The sequence below is a fragment of the Heterodontus francisci genome, chromosome 6, assembly GCF_036365525.1.
Source record: "Heterodontus francisci isolate sHetFra1 chromosome 6, sHetFra1.hap1, whole genome shotgun sequence".
NCBI classification, from domain to species: domain Eukaryota; kingdom Metazoa; phylum Chordata; class Chondrichthyes; order Heterodontiformes; family Heterodontidae; genus Heterodontus; species Heterodontus francisci.
Genome location: NC_090376.1, coordinates 36,746,494 through 36,763,232, shown reverse-complemented (window position 1 = coordinate 36,763,232; position 16,739 = coordinate 36,746,494). Strand labels below are relative to the sequence as shown.

General features: G+C 40.2%; 1 protein-coding gene across 6 annotated transcripts in view; it reads left to right on the top strand.

Annotated features, from left to right (window-relative positions):
• Positions 1 to 16,739, top strand: part of nbeaa (neurobeachin a) — a 988,762-nt gene that overhangs the window by 301,954 nt on the left and 670,069 nt on the right. For 4 of the 6 annotated variants that reach the window (XM_068033480.1, XM_068033477.1, XM_068033476.1 and 1 more), the window contains exons 24-26: positions 3,800 to 3,953; positions 15,837 to 15,902; positions 16,199 to 16,379. In XM_068033480.1, coding sequence (XP_067889581.1) covers positions 3,800 to 3,953; positions 15,837 to 15,902; positions 16,199 to 16,379 — 401 coding nt within the window. The remainder of the gene's footprint in view (positions 1 to 3,799; positions 3,954 to 15,836; positions 15,903 to 16,198; positions 16,380 to 16,739) is intronic. The other 2 variants (XM_068033481.1, XM_068033479.1) reach the window with 1 other exon arrangement.

Genomic DNA, 16,739 nt, shown 5'->3' with positions numbered 1-16,739 from the left:
CATTCGATCTGATTCACTCCATGTGATATCAAGAAACGGCTGAAGGCACTGGATACTGCAAAGGCTGTGGGCCCTGACAACATTCCAGCAATAGTACTAAAGACTTGTGCTGCAGAACTAGCCACGCTCCTAGCCAAGCTGTTCCAGTACAGCTACAACACTGGCATCAACCCAGCAATGTGGAAAATTGCTCAAATATATCCTGTACACAAAAAGCAGGACAAATCCAACTCGGCCAGTTACTGCCCCATCAGTCTACTCTCGATCATCAGTAAAGTGATGGAAGAGGTTGTCGACAGTGCTATCAAGTGGCACTTGCTCAGCAATAAACTACTCACTGACGCTCAGTTTGGGTTCCCCAGGGCCACTGAGCTCCTGACCTCGTTACAGCCTTGGTCCAAACATGGACAAAAGAGCTGAACTCCAGAGGTGCGAGTGACTGCCCTTGACATCAAGAAAGCATTTGACTGAATATGGCATCAAGGAGTCCGAGCAAAAGTCAAGAAGCTCCACTCCATCCAGGACAAAGCAGCCTGTTTGGCACCCCATCCACCACCTTCAACATTCACTCCCACCACCACCGACACACAGTTTTTACCGTATACAAGCTGTACTGCAGCAGCTTACCAAGGCTCCTTTGACACCACCTTCCAAACCCATGACCTCCACCACCTAGAAGGGCAAGGGCAGCAGATGCAGAGGAACACCACCACCTGCAAGTACCCCTCCAAACCCAACACATCATCCTGATTTGGAAATAAGAACTCCCTTCCTAACAGTATTGTTCGTGTACCTACGCCCCAAGGACTGCAGCGGCTGAAGAAGGCAGCTCACTACCACCTTCTCAAGGGCAATTAGGGATGGGCCAAGCAAGCGACACCCACATCTCTTGAATGAATAATTCAAAAAAATCAACTGGCCTGCCTTTTATACCTTTTAATAATGTCATGAAATTTTTACTTGACACTTGAGGCTTTTACAAAAGTTTGGACTTGATTTTTTTTGTCCAAAGCGATAACTTTGAGCTGCATCTGGATTGTGCGCGTGCAGTGTACCTAATTTACCAGAATTAGTACTGTTCAGTCAGTTGTACTGAAACTCATTGCTAACCATATTTGATCAGTGTCAAAAAAACAAATCAGCCAGGATGTTGGGTAAATTTGCTAGCTGAGTTGAGTTCAAAATCCCCAGAGGTCATGCACTGCCCTAGTCTGACTCACTTTTCAGTATCTCGTATAGCTGTGATTGACATGATGTAAGTTAATAAAAATAATAATAGGCAGCCCAGTGAAGATCAATGAGGCTAATTGCTGGTGTCAGAAGAAAAAACTGTGTCTTGATAAACTAGAACTATTTAGCTCTTGCAAAGCAATGCCACAGAGGGGTCTTCATATGTTTTATTTTGGATTGCTGGGTGTGTGACACATGGAAACTCACCATTAATGTTTAATAGCCTCCAAAACAAGCAGCCGAGAAACCCACCGAGGTAGACGTTCTGTTTTCCGATTTGGAATGTACACTGCTCATTGGGACAAATCTGCTCACCTGATTGCAGAGAGTTTGGGTGCAGCTGAGCAATTGCCAAGATTTAGGAACCTCCGAGAGTGCACATAATTGCTGCTGGAGTTAACCTAATCTGTGAAGTTCCTCAGCACAAAGCACTAACTACCTTCTCACTGTATATACTATGACTAATGACTAATGTTATATTTTCTTACATGGTTATCTGTAATTAAATGGGAAGAATCCCCGACTGAAAGGGCAGGCGCTTCAGGTTCCATTAATGGGCCAAGCTAGCTCGTTAAGCATCAGCAATGCCCTGGAGTATTCTTGAGTTGCCTGGCTTAGATATCGGATTGTTGACTCTGCCATGGAGTGCTGACATTATTCCAGTCTTCTGTTGTCAGGCGTGTCACCTTGGAACCCCTTGCGTTATCCAAGGACGACAGTCACTTTTTGGTCATTAGCTCAAAGATGCAAGCTTAAGCCTTTATTGTGAGGACAGCAGACATCAGGGACTCTTCACAAAAGCTGCCCAAAGGTGTGAGTGCATTTTCATTGTCCTTCTGACCACAGCATTGTCAGGCAAACATCCTATTGAATAATGGTTCCACTAGTTACAGGTGCCGAGCTTTAGCAAGAAATGCATTGCAATCATGACGGATACCAAGCTCTGGATTTATTAACAGTGTGGTTTGATATCTCTGGCTTTCATGCAATACCTTCTAATAGCTGTGATGGCATGCCCCAGCATTTCCAGATCAGCTGTAGAAAGGAAATATGTCTTCAATATGGTGGAAATACCTATAGCTGACAGCTTGCAGTGAGCCTGTGCCTTGAAGTTCTAGGGCATCAAAGTTAGATCTGCTCAACGCCAATTCAGTTTCTTATGAGGAGTATTGACAAAAGGGAATACACTGTCGTTGGTCTAACTACCCTTTAGGCTGATGAACAGCTAACCAGTATATGCCAGAGTCCTCTCTCCCTTCAACCTTTTCCTCTAATTGCCACCTCCTAGCTAAGTCTTAGGGTTTTGAACATTTAGCAAGAAGAATCTTTGAATACCTAGGGTTTCTGAAGCATGAAAGAGAACTAATGAACACATGTTTTCTATGCCACAAACTTAACCTGCTGTGAAACTTTGCTGTCATTGAATAAAGTCAAGAGAAATCAAAAGCAACCTTTGACTCTGGTCAGCATGATCATAATAACTGTATTCAGGATGAAGCTAGTTGCCTCCAGATGTGGATATTTCAACGTTTTCAGGCTGACATCCCATCCTCCACCCTTCATAAACTTACAAAACTCAAATGTCTATATCCTATACTACATCAAGTCCTGCTCACTTAGTATCGCCTATATTGCTGATTTACATTGGCTCCTGGTCCCCCAACGCCTGCAATTGAAAATATATATCCTTGTGTTTAGATTTCTTCATGGCCTTATGTGGTTTGATGACAAATTTTGTTTAATGCGTCCCTGTGAATGCATTGGGATATTTTAGCATATGAAAGGCACAATATAAATACAAGTTGTTGTTCCCTTTCTTGAGATCCCCTTCCAGCCCTAGAACCCCCAAGTACTCTACCTTCCTCTGACTTTCACCTCTTGTGCATATTGCCCTCTCTCCACTTCACCATTGGTGTCCAGGCCCTACATACCTTCTGGAGTTCTCTCCCAAAATTTATCTAATTCCCTTTTCTTTTAAGCCCCTCTGTAAAACTTATCCTTTTGACCAAGCTTTAGTCACCCTTCCTAATGTTTTCCTTCTTTACCTTGGTATCTGTTTTTGTTTAAATAAATCTCTGAATTATCTTGGGATGTTTTTCTATTTTAAAAGTGTTGTAAGTCGCTGTAGTCGTAGTAGTAATGTTAGCCTCAACCAAACCCTTGCAATGATGGGAATCAACAATTATAACAGCTGTCCTTTGTATTTTCCAATCAATACATTCCAGATCCCCTCGTAAATCATGGGAAACTGCACTTGGGGCACCCACCATCAGTTCTCACTGATTAACCTAGAGGCATCTTGTAATGCCCTGTGACTGCCATTTATTAAAAGTGTGAAATTATCATGCCAAAGAAATCAGAGCACAGCAAGAGGCCAAAATTTTGCTGACTCTTGTACTGGAGCTATTTAATCTAATTTCCCTACCCTTTCAATTTCAGTTGGCTGGTTAGAGTTAGATTGCAGTAAATCTAACTGATTTAAATGTTTTTTTAAAGTGATTTTACAATTTCAGACGAGCAAGTAGGAGTAGTAGTAACATTTTTATTTTAATAATTTATGTTGTTGCAGCCATACCACAAAGTCGGTGATGGATTTTGTGAACAGCAATGAGAACATTATTTTTGTGCACAATACAATTCACCTCATTTCCCAGATGGTGGACAACATCATCATTGCTTGTGGTGGAATTTTGCCATTGTTATCAGCAGCCACATCCCCTTCTGTAAGTATGGAGCATGATACCACCTAATGTTAATGACCAGAATTGAAATCAAGAATATCTTTAAAATAGTGTAAAGTTTTTATTCTGTAGCAGGCAGAAATTATTGTATTAAACTAATATAATCAAAGTGAAACATTTCTGCCTTTTTTGTTAAGTAATTCAGTAATTGCAAATTTATCTATTAATTTAACATAAATGTCAAGTTTTAGGTTTTAACATGCAGAGGTGTACAGATGACATTTTGGAAGGATAGGAAGAAAGGAAAAAGAGGTGGGGTAGCTCTGTTAATAAAGGATGAGATCAGTACAATAGTGAGAAATGATCTTGGCTTGGACGATCAAGATGTAGAATCAGTTTGGGTGGAGATAAGAAATAGCAAGGGAAAGAAGTTACTGCTGGGAGCAATTTATAGGCCACTTAACAGTGTCCACACCGTAGGACAGAGTATACATCAAGAAATAATGGGGGCTTGTGAGAAAGGTACTGCGATAACTGTGGGCAATTTTAATCTTCATATTGATTAGACAGATCAGATTGCCAAAGGTAGCCTTGAGGTTGAATTCCTAGAGTATATTTCGGACAGTTTCTTAGAACAATACATTCTGGAGCCAACCAGAGAACAGGCTACTTTAGACCTGATAATGTGTAATGAGGCAGGATTAATTAATGATCTCATAGTAAAGGATCCTCTAGGTGGTCATAACATGATCCCCTAAGAGTGGTCATAATATGATAGAATTTCACATTTAGTTTGAGGGTGAGACACTTGGGTCTGAAACTAGGATCTGAAACTTAAATAAAGGCAGTTACAAAGGTATGAAGGCAGATTTGGCTACAATGGACTGGGAAAGTAGATTAAAAGGTAACAGGGTAGATAAGAAGTGGCAGACATTTAAGGAGGTATTCCATAACTCTCAACAAAGATATACACCATTGAGAAAGAAAGACTCGACGAGAAGGATGAACCAACCATGGTAAAGTAAGGAAATTAAGGATAGTATCAAATTGAAAGAAAAGGCTTACAACACTGCAAAGATTAGTTAGTGATAGGCTAGAAAATTTGGAAAATTTTAGGAACCAGCAAAGGATGACAAAAAAAATAAAGAGGGAGATATTAGAATATGAGAGTAAACTAGCAAGAAATATAAAAACAGACAGTAAGAGCATATAGAAAGAGTATATATAAAGGAAGAGAGTAGTTAAATAAACATTGGTTCCTTAGAGGATCAGACTGGGGAATTAATAATAGGAAACAAGGAAATGGCAAAGACTTTGGAAAAGTATTTTGTATTTGTCTTCACAAAAAAATACTAAGAATGGTAGAAAGTCAAGTGGCCAAAGGGAGAGAGGAACTTAAAACAATCACTATCACCAGAGAAAAAAACTAGGAAAATTAATGGGACTAAAGGCTGACAAGTTCCCTGGCCCTGATGACCTGTATCCTAGGACCTTTAAAGAAATGGCCGCAGAGATAGTGGATGCATTAGTTGTAATCTTCCAAAATTCCCGAGATTCTGCAAGGTCCCAGTGGATTGGAAAACCGCAAATGCAACACCTCTATTCAAGAAAGGAGGGAGACAGAAAGCAGGAAACTATAGGTCAATTAGCCTAACATCTGTCATTGGGAAAATGCTGGAATCCGTTATTAAGGAAATAGTAGCAGGACATTTAGAAAATCATAATACAATCCAGCAGAGTCAATATGCTTTTGTGAAAGGAAAATCATGTTTGACAAATTTATTAGAGTTCTTTGAGGATGCAATGAGCAGATTAGATAAAGGGGAACCAGTGAATGTAGTGTATTTGGATTTCCAAAAGGCATTTAATAAGGTACAACATAAAAGGTTACTGCACAAGGTAAGAGTTCATGGTGTTGGGGTAATATATTAGCATGGATAGAGGATTGGCTAACTGACAGGGAACAGAGAACCAGGATAAATGGGTCATTTTCAGGTTGACAAACTAACTAGTGGGGTGTCACAGGTATCAGTGCTGGGCCTCAACTATTTATATTAATGACTTCGATAAAGGGACCGAATGTATTGTAGCGAAATTTGCTGACAGTACAAAGATAGGTAGGAAAGCAAGTTGTGTGGAGAACCCAAAAAGTCTGCAAAGGGATATAGATAGGTTGTGAGTGGGCAAAAATTTTGCAGATGGAGTATAATGTGGGAAAATGTGAGGTTTTCCACTTTGGTGGGAAGAATAGAAAAGCAGAATATTATTTATATGGAGACTGCAGGATGCTGTGGTACAGAGGGATTTGGGTATCCTTATACATGAATCACAAAACGTTAGCATGCAGGTACAGCAAGTAATTAGGAAGGCAAATGGAATGTTGTCCTTTATTGCGAGGGGGATGCAGTATAAAAGTAGGGAAGTTTTGCTGTAACTGTACAGGGTGTTGGTGAGACCACACCTAAAATACTACATGCAGTTTTGGTCTCCTTATTTAAGGAGGGATATACTTGCATTGGAGGCAGTTCAGAGAAGGTTCACTTAAGTTGATTCCTGGGATGAAGGGATTGTCTTATGAGGAAGGGTTGAGCAGGTTGGGCCTATACTCATTGAAGTTCAGAAGAATGAGAGATGATCTTATTGAAACATATAAAATTCTGAGAGGGCTTGACAGGGTAGATGGTGAGAGAATGGTCACTTCATGGGGGAATCTAGAACTAGGGGGCAAAGTTTCAAAATAAGGTATCTCCCATTTAATACAGAGATGAGGAGGAACTTCTGCTCTCAGAGGGTTGTTATTCTTTGGAATTCTGTACCCCAAGAAAATAGTGGAGGCTGGGTCATTGAATATATTTAAAGCTGAGCTAGATAGATTTTTGATCTACAAGGGAGTTGAGGGTTATGGGGGCAGGCAGGAAAGTGGAGTTAAGACCACAATCAGATCAGCCATGATCTTATTGAATGGAGTAGCAGGTTCGAGGGCCAAGTGGCCTACATCTATTCTTATGTTCTTATGACATGATCATGCAAAAGGTTTTGCAGCCAACTGTTTACACTTGCATTCCATGTTGTCATCGCAGCATAAATATAAAATCATCAGACTAAATTTCAGTTATTTGAGTTCATTATTCTACATTTGGCTTTTTATTTCAGAACCTAAAATACGATGAAACAGTAATATTACAGTTGTAATTCACCCATTAACAAGCTCATTACTCAGAAAAAAAAATAAAGGGAGATTTTCCAATTTTAGTTGCACATCAACGGTGCACTGAGAAGCACGCAAGCAAATCATGTGCCGTGGACACGGGTGGGGAATTGGCCCTCCAGTAAATTGAGTTTCTCTTATTTTAATAATTTTATATATATATGGTGCTGCTAGCCAGGATTAGTTCATTAACTTGGAGCGTGGAAACCAAGGAAGGGTGCGCACGATTTCCGGCACAGCAGCAGAAGGGGGCTACTGCCAAGTGTCTGCTGAATGTGCCTGTCTCTGGTGCTATGCTACACTTTGGTATGGCAGCTATACATATTTCCACTTCAACCAATTGCATCCTTATATTGGATGCGTGGTAATCACTTGGGAAAGCCTATCAACTTTCTCAAAGAATCAGATGTTCGTGCATGACATACTTTGCAAATTCCAAGCAAATCTTGCAATGGTATTGCTGAATAAATCAAAAATTGGTAGGGTCACTATAGTTCCCAACTATATCCCACTTGCATACTGCAATTTCTTGCACTCTTGTTTAGGGCGGCAGAATGGCCATTTGCACGGCAATGACAGATCTCATGAAACTGTTAGCCCTTCATGAATTTGTTGATTGCAGGTAAAGAAAGCCCACAACAGGAGGGAGGGTTGAGCATCTGCTGATTGCCCCTCCAAGCTGAAGTCCCTAACCTGCCTCAAGGAAATGCCCTTGCAGATTGTGGCTCCAGAGCACCCTTTGGAGAGTGTCCTGCAGATATATTCACTATTATATCTATTAGCTCACTTTTAACTAATTCAGGATGTACCTCCTCCCCAATATCCTTTTTTTGTACACATTGGAGTAAAGTTCTTGTTAGGTATTTATGCCAATTTCTGTTTCTTCTCTACTAATTCAATGTTTTTCCTCTAAGGGATTTACATTCAACAATTCCCTGATATATTTTTAGAGTACTTTAGTGTTTTTTAAATATTTTTTGAAATTAGTTGACTGTTTTTAATTTTTTATGTGATTCTTTTGTTGTGCTGCCTACTTCAGCTTCATTTTGTTTACTTCTTTATTCACAGCTTTTTCAAATTTGATGTAATTTCCTTTATAAAAGGTGTATATTTATTCTGAAACTTTTCAAAAAACATGTAAAGTTCCCTGTATCAATTTCTTTTTCCACTCACCTCAGCTTACTCACTCTGCTTTCTAAAATTTACTCTATTCCAATCTGATGCCCTTGTTTTTATACTAATTTTCCCTTTTTATTTGGACCTTAAACTCGAGTTGAGCTTGGAGTGGCAGACCAGGACATTCTGGTGGTGGGGTAGGGGGAATGAATTAGCGAGAGAAAGTTGGATATTTGGGGCCAAAGTGAAGGGGGAATGGGCAGAGGTTTAGCTTAGTCAGAACAGGGAGAAAGCAGCAGGAGCAGCTTAGTGATGGAAGTATTTGTGAGCTTCTTACACTGCTTAGAGGTGAAGTTGGAGGGGTCAGGGATGAGGATTTTAAGCGGTTAATAGAGAGAATATGAGTTTAAGGCTATTTTTGCCCTCCAGGATCATCCTACAATAGTGATGGTTTTGACAGAGGAGAGCAGAGTCAGGTAGAGCTTGATATGGCCAAACTAGATCTAGCAATGGATAACTAAGCCAGTTGAGCATAAAAAAGGCTGATGTTTATGCTCTTTACATTTTAGAGAACTAAGATCAGAGCCATACAAAGGGATTGGAGATGAAGGTTTTGCTGAGGAGGAGATTTGAATGACTTCATAGTTGAGCAAATTTACTGCTGCAGTGATTATAGTAGCAGATGGAGGCCCAAAATCTAGACATTTTGGATGTTTGAGAGTATAGTTGTTAGCACTGTGGTAGGTGTGAGATTTGGGAGGGAGTTTTTTTTGATAGGGGATTGGAAGAGTGTAAGGGGATGTAGATGTGCGGGACACTGGGAAGTGGTTGGAGGTAATCAAGCTTGGGAGGTAAGCCCCGTTTTGACCTTGCTGTGAATATTGGTAGGAGAGTTTATCGGGAAGGGAACTGCACTTCTGTTCATCACTGTTGTCCAGACAGCTTTTAGAGATACCAATTACATCTAAATTCTTTTGGAAACATGTATCTATAATGTAAGCATTTTATTTCTAATATTTGTTCGCAGAATTAGCAGGAAAATATTTTAAGGCTTATCCTATGTAAGCTATCTTGACTCCTGTAATTGAAATTCTTTAAATTGTTACTACAACCATCAGATACCCCTGCCTCTTTAGTCCAAATGGAACTCAAAGATTATGAACTATGGTATTTCCTGTCACAACTAGGTTAAATATTTTGCAGTGGCACTTGATACATTCTGAGCTAGTACTTTTATACTCTCAACTGATTCTTCCTGAAAAGATTGCACTACCCAGAAATCACTTATCTACAAACATAAGGATTTCTGCATTACTGCATGATTCAATAGAGTCATCAAAACAAATGATCCTTCTCCTTTCTGAGCAATCCCAAATGATTGACTACAATCCAGAGACTACTAACCTAGCTCCTTATTCCTCAAATTTCCTGGTCATTCTCCTAGAACGGCTCTTGAAGAAGACAAACTTCCAATTCAGTCTGTAATTTATATCAGTGCGTCAACTATTACTGTCTTTTCACCCTTTTCCTTCAAACCGCCTACCTTACTATTCTGTGCCATTCACCCAAACCCCCAAAAAACACACAACTGCCCTACTGAACTATTTCTCTTTGTACATCTTGACTGTTGACTGGCATAGAATCAATGTATCATGGTGGCTTCCATGGTACCGGGAATCTGCCTACTAAATGTTCTTATGGCTTTAATGAGTTATTTTATGTTGTCTGATAAAAGTCGGTGGCGAACCCACTTCCGCCTTGCCTGGGGATCCTTCCCGCATTTTACGGGTCCCCAGGCTTTAATTGTTCCGAGGCAGGGCTTCCACCCGCTTGAGGGAGGAAGTCCCACCTCATCGAGCTGCTGGCCAATCAGTGGCTGGCAGCTCTTAGTTCCAGCAGTGCCACCGGGAGCGGTGGCCACTGCTGGGACTGCAGGCCAGCTGACCGCAGAGGAAGACATGGAGCCGGGATTTAAGATGAGTTTTGGTGGCCTCGCCAGGGGTAATCAGTCGGGCCCCAACGAGGAAAGGGTGGTCGTTTGGGGGGAAGTGGGGGCTGTGTTGGGTCCTGGGGGTGGTTGGGGAAGTGGGGGCAGCCCTCTATTGGGCAACCCGGGGTGCTGGGAAGCTGCCTGCTTTTCCCAGGCGGATTTTCCTGGCTCCAGAACGTCTGCTTGCCATACATAAAATCCGCGTGGAGGTGGGCGAAGGCCCTTAAGTGTCCGTTAGGTGGCAACTTAAGGGCCTGGGGCGGGTGGCCCATTTTTTGCCCCCCCCCCCCCCCCCAAAACGTGAAGGTTTGGGGCTCAAGTTTGTGGACTTGGGGAAGAGTAGTTGGTTTCATGGAAATACCTGTCTGTTCTGGCTCGTTGTGGTGCTGGTGTTCTCTGGAAAGCAGAAGTGAAGGCGCGGCATAATTGTGCTGTTGCTGGGTTTCCAGACTGCACCGTTTGATGCTGGCCAGAGTCTGCAAGCGAGTTCCGGTCCTTGGCGATTTCCCCTTGGTTTCTTCTGCTATAATGGGTACCAGGGTGACCTTGTGGACGGTTATGATGTTGAGATCCTTACACATTGGTAGTCCTGCCACTGCTGGTTCACTTGTGTCTACCAGGTAGAACGTTTGTGGTTTCCATGCCGACTTGCCAGAGCTGCACTGTTAGCGTGCATTTGCAAGGAATGGATGACCCGTTGTATGCAGATAACTTGGCAGTTGTTGGTTGTATCATTGATTTCCAATGACTCTGGTACATATCTTTGAGTATTTTGACTGGTAGGGTATTTGCACTAGTGCCGGTGACAATCTTGACCCTGAGTATATGTTTGCCAGCTTTCTTTGGGCACGTGATGTTAATAGTGGTGAAAGCTTCCAGTTGTTTGAATTCATGAGCATGATGTGTCAGAATCACAATGCGGAATGCCTGTTCATCATCTGGCTGAGAATTATTCCTCTTGAGTCTTTTCTCAGGTCTGTTTCAGTGTGGACTTGATGTATCGGCTTGTGTTTACGCAAGTCTCTGGTGCCCTCCTTGCTGCTGTTTCCCTGTTGCTGCGCCTGTCTTCAGTTTGTCTGTGTTCTGCTGTGGCTTCTGGCTGCATCTTTGGAGCCAAATTTCTTGCATAGGTGGCCCAGTGTCCTTCTGTACCGCCTGCCTTGCACAGATCACAAAATGTGGGGCAATTTCGCCGTGGGTGGGACAGACCACACGTACCACACAGCTTGCTTGCTCTTTTCGACCTGGTTGTGGTGCCGATACTGTTGGCTGCACCTAGTGCTTGCTGGTGCTGTTGTCCATCTACAATGGCTGCGTATTTCCTGCCATCTTCCAGCAGTGCATCAATGCTGTGACCTTTCTTTTTCCTCGAGGTCTTTCTGAAATACTTCAATGGGTACAATTACTAGCTCCATTATTTGGTCTGACAGCTCAGTTTCTGAGAATTCGCATTCGTTGCCCTTACTGTGGCATCCACTGACGAACTGATCTATTCATTCCTGTGGCTGTTGCCTGTAGGACGTTAATACCAGGCAGTGAATTCTAAAATTCACTTGTAGTTGGAGCTGATCATCTAGCACTTTCCATATCTTTGCGGGATCTTTCTGGTCCTCGTCAGATAGTCCAGAGCTGTTGATTCTATGTAATCTCTCATTTCCAACTGCTTTTAATATTTTCACAAGCCAGTTTTTCTGGTTCTACATTTATTTGTTCAGTTAAGAATAACTGCATTCGTTGTTTGAACAGTTGGAACTCGGATAGGATATCCATGGCCTTCCAGTTCAAGCAGGGAAATTTGGTATACATATTTCTGTTGTTCTTTTGCTTTAAAACTTGCTTTAAGACTTGTTCTATGAGTCTGCACTGTTTTCTCTTGAAGAGACTCTCTGTTATTTATACTAGCTGCTTTGATTGACGAGCAGGTGTTTTCGAGTGCTGTGTGTTTATGTTGCTTTCAGTACTTAAGCCTGTTCTGTTTACACTGCTGTTCATTAGGCAATGCAATGGGTTTTTTAAAGAGTTTTTTATGTTCTTCACACTTGAGTGGTTTTAATGGTTTTTTATTGTGCTTTCGTGAATGGAAACTCTTATTCGCGCTTGAGTAGTTTAATGGTTTTTTAAAACTTTGGTTGCGTGGATGAAGGCTCTGCAGCGATCTGGGTTTTCCTGCGTTTTTTCTAACGGACGCCTTCTGTAATGGCGTTGACCTTGATCAACTCGGGAAAGGAGTTGCGTCTTTTTTTTACACTGAGCTTTTGCTAAAAAAAAATGATCTTTTGAAGGACTTCAAGGCTTTTTTTGTCGGCACAATTTATTTGCAGCCTGTCGTTCTATGCTCTGTCTTTTACAACATGAGGCAAGTTCTTTTTTCACTGTTTGAACCAGTATTTTTCCTGAACTTTCTCTCTACTGGTTGTCGGAAAGGTTGTTTTCAGAGCTGTTTTAACTGTGGTCTTCAACCTCAGACTTTGTCTTCTCACCACAGCTGCCACCATATAATGAGTTCTTTTATGTTGTCTGATGCAACGTAAATTAGATGCTTGGAGTCAAATTGATTAAAGATCTCTGATAGGTTTATTTACAGCTAACTTCTTATGTACAGTACAGAGCTAACTCTTTACGGAACCTTGCTCTGGGTGTTGCTGTTGCAGACTGACACTGGCTGTGAGTCACATGACTGTACCCTGGTACTTGGCTCATTAGCAAACTAAGATCTTAAAGGGACATCATTCTTAAAGGCAATCATATAACAATGGACATATATGACTTATGATATTAATGCTCAAGTACCATAGCATTGGTGAAAGGAGCTATTCTGATCACATGGGTTCCATCAGTAGTTTTTAGAAACCCAGTTACAATGAAAAAGTGAAGATCCCCTCATGTTGGTTGATTTTCTTTGGAAAAGTTATGACATTCTTCACCCGGACAAAGAATTCAATCAATTGCAAATGAAGTGAAATAACAGATGTCATTCAAGGCTGCTTGAAAACAGCCATTGACAAAGATATTCAAAACAGTAGTGGCTTTTACTGCCAAAGGTAGAGCCATTCCATCATGGACAAAACTTGGAGGTCTGACTGCAGCGGACAGTAGATTTCTGAGACTCTTGAGTTCCTGGTAAAGTGTAATTGGTAAGGACAGAGCTCTTTGGATGTGCCCAAGTTAACTATATGTCATCTGTACACCTGCCTCCTTGGACAGTAGTCTGCTCAGACTACCTCCAATACAGGCACACCTGCTTCCACGCATACCTGTAGAATGGCTCCTCCGAATTACCTGGCTCCCTGAGCGTGAAGGATTCCCAGGTGAAGTGCCCATTTTATGCAGTGGGAGTTATTTTCATTGAGGGCATCTTTGCTGAATGGTATATGGTGATGGTGGGGCAAAAGGAAAAAATTAGCAGTAAAATACAAAAAAAATGCAGCAATGCCAAACAGCTTAACTGTCACTTGCAAAAGGGACATATATCTTTAAGAACCTAAGTTTGGAAGTCAGTTGGAAGTGCACCTGTTTTTGCTTCAACTGATGAAATTGCATTTGGTTGCACTACTGGAAAATGCAGGGGAGAAAAGTCCTACTTGAACTTGCAAACTTTTCCAACCTTTAGTTAAGCTTGAGCATTTCAGAAATGCACATTTCCTGAGCGACCAGTGCCTTCCAGTCAGTAAGTTTGGACTCTCCATCAATCTTCCCGCCTGTGCCTGGTGCGCGCATCCATCATTGGTGCATTGGAGTGGAAAATCTTCCTTCTAATTTCTGTACATTTACCTTTGTTCTTGAAGCCAGGACCAGGTTCAGGAAGTGAATTTTGATAAATGTTTGTTTTTTGTACGCAATTCCTTTTTGGTCTTTGTGAAATTCCAATGACAGATGGTAGTGTTGAGTTTTCTGAACAATTTTTTAACAAATAAATAAAAGATGCAGAGTAGAAATAATTTATTTCAGGTCATTTTTCAGCATATGAAATAATTCAAATTACTTTTGTCTTTTGGATGACCACCCAAACAAATAATTAAGTCAAATTTGCCATCTGATTAGAAGTTATTATGATAAATGTTCGTAAAGGACAGGTCCATCCATTTTAGAAATCAGTAATACAATTACTAGATCCATAACCCATATATTTTCTCTTATTAATGATACATCGTTGAGTTTTAAGGCTGAATTTAGTATTTAAGAAATTATGATTTTAGGATTTAATTGATGTTATTTTTCTTTCTCTTTATTAATTGTTATCCTTTTCTTTTTGTGTTGTATTTTTGCATATTGCATGCCCAGAGTTCTAAGGTTAGTATTTCTACTTTGAGTTTAATTTATTTGGAAATTATTATATCTTCTGTATGATCACTTAATAAGGTAACTGATAAGATCTCAATTTTATTTAATAATTTCTGTAAATAACTTTAAGTGCAAGTCTTTCCTGTAATCTACGAGAGGAGGTTAGTAATTTATTACAATGGAGCAATGTTACTTGGTTTGCAACATTTGAAGCAGAAAACTTGCTCACAAAGAAGAATGAATAGGGTAAAAGAGAAATATTGGAGACAAAAGGGCAACTTACATGGCGGCTTTTCCTGCTTGTCCACCGTAACCTCAGCAGATGAGTCATAGAAACCCCTGGAACTCAGCATAAATATTTTCCTGAACCTTCTGAGGAATTCATCACTGAAATTATGGTAGACAAGTGGGAGATCATTCTTGGAAATCCACCTCCAAAGTGTGTAATGTTTCAAAAAATATATATGCTATTTGTAAATGTTTCATATCCAACAAAATATTGATTGCTAAAATATGCTATTCATGTAGATGATTATTATCATTCTCTCATGATTATTAATACAAAATAAAAACAAACACTGAAATACTGAATTGTATCTGAAACTATTTATTAATAATATGCAAAATGAAAGTTCCAAGAATTGCTGAATGTATAACTCTCATTTAGGAGCCGAGAATGATGATAGATGCGAGAGAAATTTAAATGAGGTGCACAAGGCATTTAGGTGTGTGCAGTGAAAAGGATGCTATAAAGGTTAGCTCACGTGATAGTTGGTGACACATTGGTCAAATTAAAATTTGTTATGAAGGTGCTATAAACGTAAAAAAAAAACAAAAGTGGACTCCATTGTCCTATAAATTAGGAAATGTTTAGTTGTATTACATTTTTATAGTACAGGAATATAATTAGTTGACTTTGCTATATTTCACTTAACTAAGTGATTGACACTTTTAATCATTATTGTCTTCTGCTTAGTGACATTTTTGGAAAAACAGTAAGGGAATAGATTCCCTGAACTTGAATAACTTTGTTTAGATTCTGAAAATATTTCAAACTTTTTTTTCAAAGCCTTAAATGTAACAGCTTGAACTTTCAGAAGGTTCCTGAAATTAATTTGAATACTTCCATCATAAAGTACATATGCAAAGGGAATGTTGGTAACATACAGGAATTCAATGTCCAAATTGCTCTTGAACATATACAGCATATATAATTTTCTAGTATCCTGCTGTAAAGCAATTTTCTGTATCACTGGCCCTTCCTGATATATGTACAGGTTTTCCTTACAAGCTCTGTTATACCCACTTTTCCTCTCACGTGTTTCAAAAGACCAACACAGTGGATTCCAGAGCCCCAGTGGACAGTGAGAGACTCCACAGCCCGGGCAAGTCACTCGTAAGTTAAAAAATTATATATGCTGCATATATATTTTACCTAAGATAAAATAATTGGATTGTTGAACTTCTCTCATAGTTTATGATCGCATGAGAAGCTATCTATTGTATTAGAACCTTGTACGATGCTACCACCAAAGTGTTTCTTTTGGTAAATAAACTGAAAATTCAAACTTTACCAGCTAAAATAATTATCTGAATTAATTTTCAACACTGTATAAAACTGTGTGTGGAATTTTCTAAGGAAAAAGTTTGTGGTAGCTTTACATATATGTTTTGCCTGTTTTTTTTTTAAAGACTGAGCTGGAAAACATTGAGGCGACCCAAGGCATGTCAACAGAGACAGCAGTAACATTCTTAAACAGGCTGATGGCCATGGTTGATGTCCTGGTTTTTTCGAGCTCACTCAATTTCAGTGAGATTGAAGCAGAAAAGAATATGTCATCTGGCGGCTTAATGCGGCAGTGCTTGAGGCTTGGTGAGTTTGTAGGTTTTATATATATATATATATATATATATATATAGAATCATAGAATGATTATAGCACAGAAGAAGGCCATTCGGTCCATCAAATCTGTCCCAGCTCACTTGCAAGAGTAATTTCGCTAGTCCCAATCCTCTGCCCTTTCCCCGTAGCCATGCAAATTTTTTCACTTCATCTGCTTATCTAGTTCCATTTAGAAAGCCACAATTGAAACTGCTTCCATCAGCCCTTCAGGCAGTGCATTCCAGATTGTAACAACTCACCGTGTAAAACAATTTTTCCTCAGGTCACCTTTGGCTCTTTTGTCAATCACTTTAAATCTTTGTCCTCTGGTTCTCAGACATTCTGCCAATG